Raw genomic sequence first — 14,297 nt, 5'->3', positions numbered from 1 at the left:
TTTATTTCATAGCTAGTGGGCTGGAATCCAGCTGATCTTGGAAGTAGTTTGTTTCTCTGTATCCTTTTCACCTAGATTTGTGCTTCCTGCATAATAACTATTAATACTGCTTAGTAGACTTGGAAATTCAGATGTTTCTAAAAAAGCCTCTTGAGTGGATTTGGGTTGAGCTCACTTTATTCTAGTGCCAAATAAATGCTTATTTTCAAGCACTGCTTGGTATTTATGTAGTAAAACATTTGTACTAACCACAGTTACAGATCTCCAGGAAGATGTGCTACTGAGCTGACAAATTCTGCTCTCCTGGCTTGGTATTTTCCCTTGGTGCCAGGTTCCTGTACTAGTATTTGGAGAGAGAAGGCAGGCAGCATCCAGTGTTGTTCTTCCCTCCTGCCACTCAAATGTATTTTTAGGTAGGACAGATGTCTGTATCTGGCACTCTGCTACCTTGCCTGCATGGGAATGCACAAGCACCTGGAAGGCTTTGCTTGCAATTGGGGGACTTGGTGATGAGGAATCAAATCTGACCATGCTGTTTTCCTCTGTAAGAAGGCTTATACTGCAAGGAAAATCTGCCGGAGGACTAGAAAAGACAATTACCAACTGGCACTAGCTTTGGAATTTGAAGAACTGGTAACACAAATTTTGTGAAATATTGATGTTAGATGTTCCTGTGACAAGACTTACAGGCACTGAGTCAGGAACCTCTGGATCTGAAGTATAACTTCTTACACATTAGTCCTCGGCCAGCTTCTGAGGCGGGGAGCAATATGCTACTATACCTCGTAATTTGCTCAGGTAATGTGTTGGAGTCATAGCTGCAACATTTTTATATGTGGGCTTTGCGTTCTTGTGTTATAAAAAAAAATTTACAGTTGTGAGCTGTAGACTGAAAACCAAACTGTAACATCTTGCACATGCTAGATGGCACCAGCCATAGCTTCAAGGTGGGTCCCATTTGAAGGATCGGTGCCTCTACTTGCATCTAGGTATGCAGTCTTAAGATTGCTTATAGCAGAGTGCTACCTGTGTCAAGTGAAAGCAAGAATGGTTGGTGACCTAAGGCTCTAGAAAGCACAGGGCAGGCTTTGAGACCAGAATTTTGCTGTGAACGGTGAGTTCTTTATACCCCTGCTTTGGGAAGCATAGCACAACTTTGGTAGACAGATTTTTTTAAAGTTCTTGGCTTCTGTAGCTCTTCAGATAATCAAATCTGTTTATACAGCCCATCTTTCTGGTGAAAACAAAGGACCCAAGGAGAAAAAGGAGGAGCATTACAAAAATTAGTACAGCAATATAAGTGTCTGAGTTTAGGAAGATGTTCAAGTGGAGTACTGTTTGACATCTGACTTACCAAGGGAATTTTGATTTGGAGGTCTGGCTGTTAAGCTCATGTGTTAGTGTGACAGTAGGAGGATGTTGTGCAATGGAGCATTAGGAGATGAAATCCAGGGGTTCCTGGTTGCAGTGACTGGTATTGTGAATGGCTACCTGCTGAATTTTTCTAGATGTGAGCATTGGTGAGGTCTGGCAGTGTTAGTGTAACTCCTCCTGGGGGAAGAAGCAATTTTGATCTTCCTGGGAACCAATTTTTTATGGTTGATGTGGACAACTTGCTGCTTCTGCAGGGTGCATGTGTCTTGCAAAGATAAGAGTATGTGCTAACCAGCTAGCTAGATATTCTGATGGTGTGTTTTGCCTACCTGTGGCACTTAGTTCAGTTCGTTGTCTGATAAACAGCAGAGAACTGGTGAACGTATGGTTAAAGAACTTGGACCTACCTCTGTGTGTGAGAATTGTTAGTGCTTTTACTAAATTCAGGTTACCTCTAATAAGCTTTTAACATGTCCAAGCCCTAGTCAGTAGACACAACATATTTATGAAATGCATCTCACCAGGGATGTGCTGAAGCCTGTATCCAGTATAACTCTATAGACTGAAACTGAATAAATAAAAACATTGAACCAGGTTATCTTCTTCCCATCCCTTGCTGTGGTTAAACTACTTAGCTGACTATCAGCCTCTTGGTTTGTAGTACTTGCATATAAGTCCATTTTGTTTCTCTAAGGGATTTTTACTTGAATGACTTTCATCTGTTCTGAAACTGCTTCTTTTTCTTCCTCAGAGCAAGTTTGATAACCTTTATGGTTGCAGAGAGTCGCTCATCGATGGCATCAAACGTGCTACAGATGTCATGATTGCTGGAAAAGTAGCAGTCGTGGCCGGTTATGGTGATGTGGGCAAAGGCTGCGCTCAGGCCCTGCGGAGCTTTGGAGCCAGAGTCATCATCACTGAAATTGATCCCATCAATGCACTGCAGGCAGCCATGGAAGGTGAGAACTGGAGGAGATGCAGAAATTAATGCATGTGGTGGAGGTCTCTGCATGTCAGTGTAGAGCAATAAATGATAGATGGCCAAGAAAGTTTCAGTGTGTTTCAGCCTTGTCCCTGTTGAGGTAGAGGTGATTCCAGTTTAACTGTAGGAATTCTCCCCTTACAGTTAAGGAAGCAGTTTATTATAGGCTTTGAAGATGTGTTTGGAGTCAAGGATATAGATACCATAGTGGGATAAGCTTCCCCCCTTCCCCCATCTCATAATGCTGTAAGCCTGGTTTGGAACGGATTTGTTATCTTCAAGTTGTGCAACTCTAACCTTCAGTGTGGGTTAAAACTTCACTAGAATGTCTCCACAGTAAAACACCAGGTGATTTTGGAGAGCAGTGCCATGCTGTCTACCTCTTTAGCTGTGCTCACGGCATGCTCTGGGAGCTGTGCTCCTCTTCTGTGGGTGCCTCCTGTAACTATGCTGCTTAGTACCAGTTTATCCCATTTCTGTTCGTACCTGGCTAGAGCCTGCAGGTGTTGTGGGTGCACTTTCCTTTGCAAACCTGACCCCCTGAATCCAGTTGGAGTGCTGTGCCAGGTACTAGACCCAGGGACATAAGACATTGAATGTATAGATCTACAGATTGGAAATGGGTGAGGGATAGATATTTTTGTGTATTGGTGTTTAGGAAGACAAGCGTGCCTGCTACCTGGCATCCTCCATAGGTCATGTGTTGGCACAGACTTCTCTTATTCTTTCTCCATACTTTTCTATTTGTAATATTGTAGCCCATTTTTTTAATAAGTGCTGATGATTGGGTAGAGGAATAACTCTTTTCATTTCAGGTTATGAAGTTACAACCATGGAGGAGGCCTGCAAAGAAGGCAATATCTTTGTTACCACCACCGGCTGCACTGACATTGTTCAGGGCAGGTATGGTCTAGCCATGTGCTTTAGTGAAAGCATACCTATACAGTTATATTTTTTATATACAATCATAACTTCTCAGCAGTATGGTGAGAGTTAGCACACAGTCTCGTTTCTAGGCATCAGGATTTAGCATCAGTTTAGTGAGAAAATAGGGGTTTTGGTCTCTTCAGTTTTGTTGCATGTTGCCACGTTGCAGTTGTTTCTGCCTTACAGCATGTAATGATGGAGAAACAAAAGGTGTAGAGGGGATAAACAGACTTCTGGAGACGAGAGCATTAGGGCTAAATTCTGTGTTAGGACAGTTAAATGTGAACAGAAGAGGAGGCAGGTAAAGGTTGAAAGTTATTCTATTTGTGAGTACACATAGCAGACTTGAAACTAGCCTGTTCTCAAACTACCCTGCAGTCTTTGTTATCACTTCTTAGGTCTCAATTTATAGCGCCTCCACTCTACACAAACTCATTCCTGTCTTTGCTGTTAATGATTGTACATGTTGTAGTGGAAGATCAGATGAAGTGGGAGGAGGTAAGGCTGTTAGTCTCTAGAGATGTAAAACTGCTGGAAACTAAAGTCATGAAGAAAATTATTTATTCCGTGTAGGAAAGAGAATACTGTGGGTATTTCATTTGGCTTTCACCACTTAAACAGAATAGTTTTACTTTCCATACTGGGAAAATATTTTCTCTCTCATAATCTCTTATATCCTTGGGAAGTATCCTTCCCTAGAAGCTTGAGAGTGTTTTCCAGTAGACTTCACGTGCCTGGGAGATTACCAGACCCACACATCTTGTGAGTCAAATGCAGTCAGTGAGCCAGGTGATTTTCATTTCTCCATGTGCAGAGTTGTAGACCAGAGCATCTTCTCGTGCTGAAGAAGAAAAACTTCTTTGTGCATTAACTTTTGATTTAACTTTTCTTTTTGCAGGCACTTTGAGCAGATGAAGGATGATGCCATAGTGTGTAATATTGGCCATTTTGATGTGGAAGTTGATGCAAAGTGGCTGAATGAAAATGCAGTAGAGGCAGTGAATGTTAAACCTCAGGTGAGAGTCCCTGCACAAGCTCTCTTGCTAGAAAGAAGCAATAGCTATTTGGTGTCTGTTTCCAGAAAGGGGGGTATTTCTCTTCATGTTCTTTGTGTTTCTGGCTTTCTTGAAAGCCAGTGTTGTTCTGGGCTGATCAGAATGGATATTAACATGGAACAAGCTGCATGTCATATTCTTGTGTTGATATTAAAGCAATTGGTTCCAGCCAGTGCCCAAGTGTACAGTGTGGTCTCTGGCGAGAGGTGCCTGGTATGGATGCATCTTTCTCCATGTGTTCTTACTTCCTTGACGAACAGGAGTTTACTCCTTAGTGGTGGTTATGAAGACAATTAATTGCACCAAGTTTATTACATACAGGAAGTCAGCTTTCATGTTTGTGGTATTGTGAGGAGGTGTGGAAATGTGATATTTTTGATAGCCCTCTGAAAGCAGTGTCATAACTCAGTTTCAAAAAGCAAGTTAGATGATGAATATGGAACAGACCACTGGAGACCGTATAAAACTCTTTAAGAACACAGCCCATAGATTGGCTGGTGGCTGGTCTGAATTTCCTCTCGGGAAGCTGCTTGCTTATGTACCGCTCTGCACCAGAACAGTCTTGGTCCTGAAGTGCCAGAACTAGAGAGAATTTCGAGGGAATGTCTTCTGGGATTCTGTCAAGGTTTGAAAAAAATTCACACCCCTGTTTTCAAAGCTTTTTTTTTTTTTACTCGGAGATTGAAGCCTCAGGAAAGCCTATGTGGAGCTCCACCAAACTCAGACTTCTCTTCCAGACTTAGTGGCTTCATTTTAGAAACCTTTGTAGACCAGAAGTCTATATGTGGGCAGACAAGGCGAGATGTTTTATCCTTGCTCAGCTTTCATTCCCACCATGTATTTACTTCAAGCTATGGCTGGAGCTACACAGGGAAACAGGGATCTAAAACAGCTATGTGTCTTAAAGCAGAGAAACAAAACTAAATAAATCAAAACCGCATTGTGGGAGAACATAAAGCAAACAGGCTTTGTCTGACTTGGCTTGGGACTTCTAACTACTTACCTTCTAAAGAGAGGGAGTGTGCTTGCTGATAGCAGGATTCTGGGACAGGTTTTCTTAAAAACACCACACCTTAGTAGATCTCAATCTGCCCTTCCAATTTTCATAATTCCCCTGTGGCTTCTTGGCTTCCCACATCAAACTCCTGCTAAGCAGTCTTGAGAGTCTTTTCAGTGTCCTGTTTGTTGGGACGCTCCATCTGAGCTTGACTAGGTATGAAGTTATACCCTCAACTGTTCACTACATTCGAGTCTGTTCTTGCCTATGACCTTAGCGTGGAGCTGACTTTGCTCAACAGTTCTTGTCCCAGAAGAGCCCGCAGCTACCTGCTTGCTTTCTGCTAGCTGGGGTTTTAAAACTAAAACTGGGACTGCTCAAAAAGTAAACATTGTTGCAGGCTAAATTGGATGTTAATATGGTAACATACAAACTACCTGCACATGGCCATTCAATGTGGCTCTTAAAGTCCATGTGAAAAATTGTGTTGCTGTTGGCAGAGGTAATAGTCCCTTTTTCTTTGTGCTCTGTATTGAAGGAGCAAGTCTGTCACAGATGCATTAGGTGCAATGAGATGCAGCCTACTCCAAGGTATGAAAACTGTAACAAGTTTCTGGTTAAAAACAGAATATTACCCTTCCAAAAGGATGGAATTAGGGTCAAGGTCATCCATATGGTTTAATGCTGAAGACCTGCATCCTGACCTGAATCTCTCTGGTCTGTTATTTAAACCACTGCTGTCGCAAGTAGGATGTTCAGGGTGATGCAAAGGAGATACCTGCTCACAGAGCAGAAGCTGTGAGAGTAGCTGCCCAGCATGCTGTGGGTGCCACAAGGGTGTTTGCTTAAAAGTTGTTAGCTAAAGTTTGTAAAAGGTGTTCCTGACAGCCCCCCGTGGACACCTCTATCTCTGCTTGATGCACAGAGAGCTGAGCTGAGAGGATTTCCTGATGGAAATACCACTTTACCCTTGGGCTGTTCTTGTACTTTTCTTTACCCATCTACTGGTTACCACTGGAGATGGGATGTACCTAGAGGTAAATCTCATCTGATATGGCCATCCACATGTTTGAAGCTTTGCTGAAGTGAGGATGCCTTATAGATGTGTATGTTGCCAAGCCCAATAAAAGCTGGTCTCTGACTCAAGTTAGTACTTGGGTTTTGTTGACTTCTAGCAGGGATTCTGAAGCACTGTTAACTAGTGTGAATCTCCAGTTGGACTCTGTTATTGGTGTATTTAATGCTATATGTAGCTACACTGTGCTAATGGTGTACCCCTATGCTCTATCTTGTGTCTGTTTGGATTTATTGTCCCTAAAGACTTTCAGGCCTGCGTGACAAAGCAAGGAGGTACCTGCTGAGCAGGTGCTACGTGAACAAGTTCTGCTGTGTAAAAGCTTTGTTATTCTTCATTTTCATTCTGTGCTGATTGCCATTAGGGATAGGCAATTGAGCAAGAGTGGACTAATGCATATCCTAAAAGCTTACTCATTTCAAAAGGGGGAGAGGCAGGACTGGGAGGCAAAATGTGACTTTACAGAGCCCTAGATTCTGAGTTTGAAATAAACTGAAAGCTGCAATTGCTTAACTTCCAGGGCAACCATTAACTTTATGATTAGAGACAAGCTCCCAGGAGGTATCTTGCAGCTTCTGTCCCTCACTGCTTTCATGGGAATTTTTCTGCATGTGTTTGGGACCTTTCTTAGGGCAGCAGTTATGAGTCATTACAGTAATTGATAAAATTGCTGTAATTGATAGAATTGCTCTTCCCATCTGGGAAGGAAATGATCAGTTTGCCACTTAAGCCATTGCTGGTTTCTCCATTTTGTTGCTGAGATTCGTCAGGAATGCTTCTGTGGTCATCTTCTCCCCAGTGTTTTGGTGGCCTCAAGGGGAGGTCAGTCCTGTGTTAAAGGTGTGAGATCTTGCACTTATCCTTAGAATAACACACGTTTTTTCATATCAAAGCTCTGGGTGAGGTATCCTATGTTTTATAATACCAATTACTAACTCTCTATAAATATTCAGATTTTTACTAATACCTGTATCTTTTCGTACAGGAGCAAAAATCTCTAACCTCCTATGAAGACAGCTGTCTCTTGATTAGGGGATTAATACCAGAGCTGAGGGTTGCTAGACTTCAGATAGAGGTAGAGAGTAATTGTGAAGGTGTCCAACGTCGTAGTTTTCTGTACCATATGGTCCCCATTTACAAGTGGTGAGCTTGTGTAAGAAATGTGTAATGGAAAGGAAAATGTCTTATTGTGCTGTTCTGACTCATCTGTTGCTTTCAAAGTGCAGTTAAGGAGGTGATAGGTGTATGACTGAAAAGCTGGTGGGTTGTTTTGACTATGGGTTTGCACCGCAGCCCTGCTCGGCTCCGTTCTGGTATTAGAGACTGATGTGTAGCACAAGCTCGACTCCGGGAAGGAAAGGTCAGGGTATGATCAATGAAGTTTTGGCTCTGAAAATAAATTATTATGATGTGGAGGGAAGTGCAAAGCAGCCAGAAAGTCCAGAGCAAGCTAAATACTGATGGGGAAAGGGAGGAGGCATTTGTATATGTGTGGAGGTGAACTTAGTGCTTAGGTAACTTAAATTCTACTTCTGTAACAATTTTTTGAGCTTATGAATCAGGCTGTTTATCTGCTCGTAGACGAGATGAGTTTCCACAGTACTGACTTAAGTCTCTGCTGGTACCACTACTATTTTGTATTTATTTCTGTGCAAAGACATTAATTTATATTTTCTGGGTTACCCTGTGCATTGGATGACTCATGTCAGCAGATTGCTGAAGGTATGTGATTCCATGCATGAGCCAGCAGCTGTCCAGGTGGAAGTTGTGTGAATAAGATATGGATATAATATTTTGACACCTAAACCACTTGATTCAGGCTTCCAAACTGAAATGCTACCTAACTGCTGCCTTGTAGTAGCTTAATCTGTAAATATGATGTTTAGTGTAAGTAATACTGTAGCTATTCTCAAAGTTTTTAGTGTTTTGCTTTCTGGCTGCTTCCTTATTTGTTTCATTACTTCCTCCCATAATCTTGTGAGAGCCCATGTGATATTTTTTGGGTGGACTGAGCACTGTTGCTGGTGGTGCACAATAGAGAATCAGCATCCATAAGAAGTATTGCAGCTGCTCAGTGGAGAGTGTTGTTACTAACCCTACCTTGCTGTATTGCTCTTGGACAGGAGAAATTAACAATGTTATTTAGGGCTTCTATTTGAGGTGGGTACAGCTGTGTATGTTGTGCTGAAAACAGAATAATCTGTTACATGAACCCAAGAAGTAGAAAATAGTGCTGCGATTGAAGCATAGCTGGGGAAGGCTGGTGGAGACACAGACCTCCTCTGAAGGCAAAATACCCGTTCTAATAAAATGGTTTCTGTTGATTTACTTATTACATCTGTACTTCAAAACCTGCATGAAGATGTTTTTTTCAGAAGATGGTATTGTTACAATTAAAGCTTCATCCCGTATGAGTTTTAACTTACAGGCCAAAGCTTTAAGAATAAAATTGGAACTGCTGTGTTTTGCTTTATACTAAATAACTCTTGAGACAGAAAGTATAAATACAGCTGTGGGGAGGGATCCTTTTAGGTCCTTCACAGTTGCTGTGTTATGACAGTGTAAGATAAATGGACTTTTCTAAAGCATTAATCTTTGTCAAAGTTGGTTGTTGTTTATTTTTTTAAGTCTTTTCAAAGACTTGCTCTAGTCCCACAAGCTGGGTGTGACAGGAGCAATAAATACCAGTGAATACTGAATATTTAATACTGAAACTGGCATTTCATTCTGTGCTTTGGTATTGTAAGCCCCTACAGGGGTGAAGGCAGGGAGAGAAGAGCTACTGGCTGGTGCAAAGGAGAAGCAGAGTTAACTTTGACATTGCAGGACCCCAGTCTGGCCCAGACAGTTGAGGTGCATGTTAAGTGACATTATCTTAATTGCTTGGGACTCTCTCATATAGATGAAGACCTGTCTCCTTTAGCCCCTCAGAGGCTTGATTCTGTGTGCAGAGTCCTGTTGTCCCCAGTGTTGCTTGGAAATCAGTCTGAGTGGAGGACCACATCTTTGTACCCTCACGAGAGCTGAGGAGGGTACACGAGAAGCTAGGACAGCTGTTTATTATGCCTTATGGAAGTGTGAAGAGTCACAAAGAAGCAGTTTCAGCATGCTGAGAACTCTGGCCCTTACCTCTGTGCTAGGTGCGAAGGCTGTGGACTGTTGCATGCAGAGGTGTTCCCTCTCCTGTCCTGTCTGTCCATACCCATCCTTACAATTAGGCATGTATGAACTGCATTTTACTGCTGGCAGCACACTCCCCACCACAGCCACCTGAGCGAACATGCATGTGGAAAAACCAGAAGAACTGGTTAACTGGTTAAATATGAAGCAGATGCTGAGATTCATGTTGTGTGATGTCCAGAATAGCTATGGGCTTTGCAACCACTGGTTGGGAATTGAGGGAAGGGTCTCAGTTGTAATCAAAGTCTGCGTTGCAAGCCCACTGCTGAATTGTTGATGTGGAAAGAAAGCCCGCTAAGCTTTGCATGATCTAAAATGCTGTCATTACCTTGACTTTGCACTGCTCTTCCTTTTTCCCACCCAGGTGGATCGCTATACACTGAGGAATGGCCGTCATATTATACTGCTAGCAGAGGGACGGCTGGTCAACTTGGGCTGTGCCATGGGTCACCCGAGCTTTGTTATGAGCAACTCCTTCACCAACCAGGTGCTGGCACAGATCGAGCTGTGGACCAATAGTGACAAATACTCTGTCGGAGTCCATTTCCTGCCAAAGAAGGTGAGTTAGAATAGCAGAAAGACGCAAGCTTGTAAGGAAGCCAACTTTGGGTGTGATCATGTAGATTTACTTCATTTGTGCTTGAGTTCGTTTTCCTACTGAATGTTGTTGCAAGGAGCTTCTGCCCCTCAGTGAATGCTTGTCTTTGGTCATGCTGAGTCTGAAGTGGGCTGTCTTTTGTGGCTAACCTGTTGTGCAGAACTGGGACTTGTCTGTCACGTGCGATAGGAATGTCCAGTCGCTCTTTGGTGTGACCTGGGGCTCTTCCCCGAGGTGATGGGAAGCCTGTGTTGCCTCAGGGTAGTCAGGGAGCTTCTCCAAACCAACTTGTTCCTCCTTCTGTGTGTCAGCGTTCGCAGCAAGCTTTCACATGCCTATCCAGCAGCAAAATCTAGTGGGGGCAGAGTTGAAGCTGGAGTGAAACTAGGAATTGCATTTACAGTGACTGGTAGAGTCTGGGTGCTGTTTGCACCTGAGCAGAGCTTATCACAATCTGGTCATAATAGCTTCCCAAAATATTAATGACGGTTTCCCTTTAAACTTATCTCTGCATTCTTTGTTCTTGGAAAAATCTGGATCATGTCACAACTCACAAATTCCTTTTATAAAACTAGCCTGGTTTTAATTTTCCAAAACAAGCCTGAGAATTTGAGATGATCGTTGAAAAAGACGCTGGAGTTAAATCCCACTGCCTTTGGAATGCAACCAGGTGTGAGACTAAATGTGAAAATACTTTTCATTTGAGAGGCAGAGTGTGTATGTTTGGACTTACTTATGAAGCGTTTGCTGAAGGACTTAAGCTTCCAAAACCATCTGTTAATGATCAAGCGAAGCATACCAGAAATACAATGTAGAAGTTGATCAGCAAGCTGACACATAATCATCTTCAAAGGAAAAGTTTCGTTGACAATTCTCTTGAAAATTATAGTCCAATGTTGCTAATAAAATGTGGCTTCATCCTTTTCCTGAATAACAATTTTTAGTAAATGTATTTGAACTGGAAATGAGAAGTAATGCCCACATCAATTACTTACAAACGAAGTTGTATGCTAGTGGAGCACATGGCAGCGATCTTCTCAGGTTCATACACTGTGACAAGATGCTTTTTTTTATCCTTTGCCCTCCATAGAGAATTCAAAGAATGGAGCAGCTGCCTTGTCAGAACCGACAAAAGATGGGCAGAAGAGCTTTCTCTGATAATTTTCTGGCTAGTATCTTTCCTTGTTCTGTGTAGTAGCTTTGAGGTCCAAACGTAAAGTTTAAGAATTACCAAGTACCTTACACTGCACTTTGACTGCAAGAACATTGCTTTGATGATCAGATACTACAAACATGCACATATTTCTGCAATGTATATTCCTGGAAATCTAGGAAAACTGTTGTGTACATGTTCTTGGCATCAAATCTGTCCATCCTTATGCTCAGCTGTCTCATTTTAAGGTAAGAATGTCAGCTTACTGTCATGTAAATTTGTGTACCTTTTTATCTAAATCTGGAACTCTCCAAGCTGAAGCAGCTGTGAAACAACTCATCTCTGCTGCAGTTTGAGAACCTGATCTGGGAAATGTCAGGGACTCAGCTCCTTTTCAAGTGGGTATAATCTGTCTTAAACTTGCTGGAAGTGCACCTATCAGGTTTTCATGTGTCAGTCTAGTCAACCAGATATTCATTCAATTTTCAACTCTCTTTTTTTTCCTGTCAGGATCTACTAAGTTTAAAAACTTGTTTCCCTTCTAAACACAGTCCTTCCAGTTAGCTCTTTTTTTCATTTGTAATTTTCATGACTCTTATGTAGTCTTCAGTAGTTCACTGGCTCACTTCCACATTCTTCAACCACTTCAATTATGTTTTTAATTTTGTCTTGTACCTCGCTGGCTGTGTTGGTTCTCAAGAGATTTTTGACAGTTCCATTTTCTCAAGAGCTGTTGGCAGTTGTGCTCTGTGCAGGTTGAGCTGCAGTGAATTATACTCTGTACAGGTGTAGCTTTTTACCTGGTTCATTACAATGGGATTACTTCAGAGTAGTTGCTTGTTACCACACTCCCTTTGAGTGGGAAATCTAGGATTAGTTATTGAATCATTTAGGACATGCTGGTTCACACAAGCTGAAGATCTGACCCCTGATTGTTTTGTTGATTTATTGCCCTTGAAGTATTGCAGCCTTTCACATCTATTTAACTAGTATGGGGGAAATACTGCCAGTCTTTCCTGTGCTGCTGGAATTTAGATGTACCTTATATCTGTTTCCTTAGCACTGAATAGCTTGTATCTTGCAGGAATTACAAATGGTGGTCAAACTTGTCCTGTTGTAACTCAGCAGCATCTGACTTTTCTTAGTGCTGTTGCTTCTGTCTTTGAATATCCTTTATGGCTGTACATTCCCCTCTGATGTAGTTTGCTTCTTTACTGTTTGTTTTCTGACTCTTCTGTACCTATCTCCTGTAGCACTTAACTGTCTTGTAACTTTATACGTTTTTTGATCCCTTGAGTTTGCATGTCTGCCTGACACCTCTGGGGTAAAGATATCAACATTTCTGAGCCTATGTCCCACAGCCCACCTTGGCTTTATTCTTCATGAAGACAACACCAATAGATAGTATTCCTGTTGAATTACTGATTCTGGAATGAATTTCTTAATACATGTATGCCTAAGATGGGACATCTGTAAAGGAGATAAAGGAGATGTAGTCTTTTTCCGTTATTAAACTGATCTAAAATTGTAAGGTGATAGTCTAGTATGTCCAGGTGTCTTTGTAGTGGAAACATGGCTGGGGCTTTACCATTCTACCAAACTGGCTATTCTTATCTATGAATAGTTTGATCTCTGTTCTTTACTTGTTGGATGGATGTGAACGTGTAAATGAAATTGAAATGGGCTTGATTATATAAAATTGCCTGTCTCACTTAAGCTTAACTTGACTCCCTCAAAAGTATGGGTTTTTTCCATCTAAATGCAGTTCTGTGCTCAAAGCGAATGCCTCTGCACTCAGGCAGGTGAGGTATGTTGTCAGGAAAAGAGCTGTCTGACACTCCGTCTGTGTCAGTCTGTTAGGCCCTCCTCGGGGATATTCATTTCTCACTGTTGACCATGACTTCCTGAACTAATAGGACTCTCTTCCACTAATATTCTTGTCTCAATGTTTTGTTTTCCAGCTGGATGAAGCTGTGGCTGCTGCTCATCTGGATAAACTGTGTGTGAAGCTGACGAAGCTGAGTGACAAGCAGGCCAAATACCTTGGCTTATCGAGAGATGGGCCATTCAAGCCAGACCACTACAGATACTGAGCAGGTGGCACTACCCGAAGACCAAAGTGCAGAGATACAACCTTCCAAAGCTCTTGTGTGTGTGCTGGGCTTCTGAGAACAAACCCTTTGCCATGCTCTTCTCAGTGCTGCAGAACCCCTTCCCTTAAGCAAGGGAGCTTCAGGGCCTTATTTGTTAGTGAAAGGATCACTCTGACTCTGGGAATTAGAACTGGTTGCTTAGCTAATGTCATGGTGAAAAGGATCCTATGCACCTTTTATTGGCTTCTGATGTCCCAATAAGGGGAGCAGGACAGAAGATTGCTACGTGAAAGTGCATAGTCTCGTCAAACATATGGCTCACAGCCTCTCTGAAGAGACTACCCAATAAGATGGGGAACAGTTTCTACAGGGAGATGCTTTCTGCTCTGCCCTGATCAAATTAGATGAGTTTGGAGGCTGGCAGTGTCAGGCTTCTCTCCACAAAGGTGCCCTAGCTGAAGTGCACATTGTGAAACTGGAGGAAGGCGTGAGGACTATAGGTTGCTTGGTGTCCGTAGTATAAAATCAACTTAATCTCCTACTCAGAGATTAGAGTTGGAGTGTTTTTCTGGGTTAATTTACTCTATCAGTTTTGGTGACAACAAAGACCCTTCTATGCTTCTTCCATACCAACTTGAGGAGGGATGAGCCAAGAGTGACTCTTTCTAGCAGCCTTGTAGTGTTTTGTGAATGGCTGAGAAGCCACTGAGGGGCTGGTTAGGTTTAGGGACCTTGTTCTATTCCCTGAAAACACCAGCAGCACACCTCTACCCCCAACTTGATTTTTGTGAGTTGTCATGTCTGCTGTATCTTGTTTGTTACTGACTCGAAGTGCTTTTATTAAAGATCTGACTGTGGCCTGA

The 14,297-nt window shown here is 42.3% G+C and overlaps 1 protein-coding gene across 1 annotated transcript in view; it reads left to right on the top strand.

Moving 5' to 3' along the window:
* Positions 1-14,297, top strand: part of AHCY (adenosylhomocysteinase) — a 28,175-nt gene extending 13,878 nt beyond the window's left edge. Inside the window, exons 6-10 of the mRNA XM_054218359.1 lie at positions 2,126-2,333; positions 3,172-3,259; positions 4,182-4,299; positions 9,955-10,149; positions 13,303-14,297. Coding sequence (XP_054074334.1) covers positions 2,126-2,333; positions 3,172-3,259; positions 4,182-4,299; positions 9,955-10,149; positions 13,303-13,434 — 741 coding nt within the window. The 3' untranslated portion in view covers positions 13,435-14,297. The remainder of the gene's footprint in view (positions 1-2,125; positions 2,334-3,171; positions 3,260-4,181; positions 4,300-9,954; positions 10,150-13,302) is intronic.

The sequence above is a fragment of the Rissa tridactyla genome, chromosome 12 (genome assembly GCF_028500815.1).
Source record: "Rissa tridactyla isolate bRisTri1 chromosome 12, bRisTri1.patW.cur.20221130, whole genome shotgun sequence".
NCBI lineage: Eukaryota > Metazoa > Chordata > Aves > Charadriiformes > Laridae > Rissa > Rissa tridactyla.
This window is presented reverse-complemented; position numbering and strand designations above follow the sequence as displayed.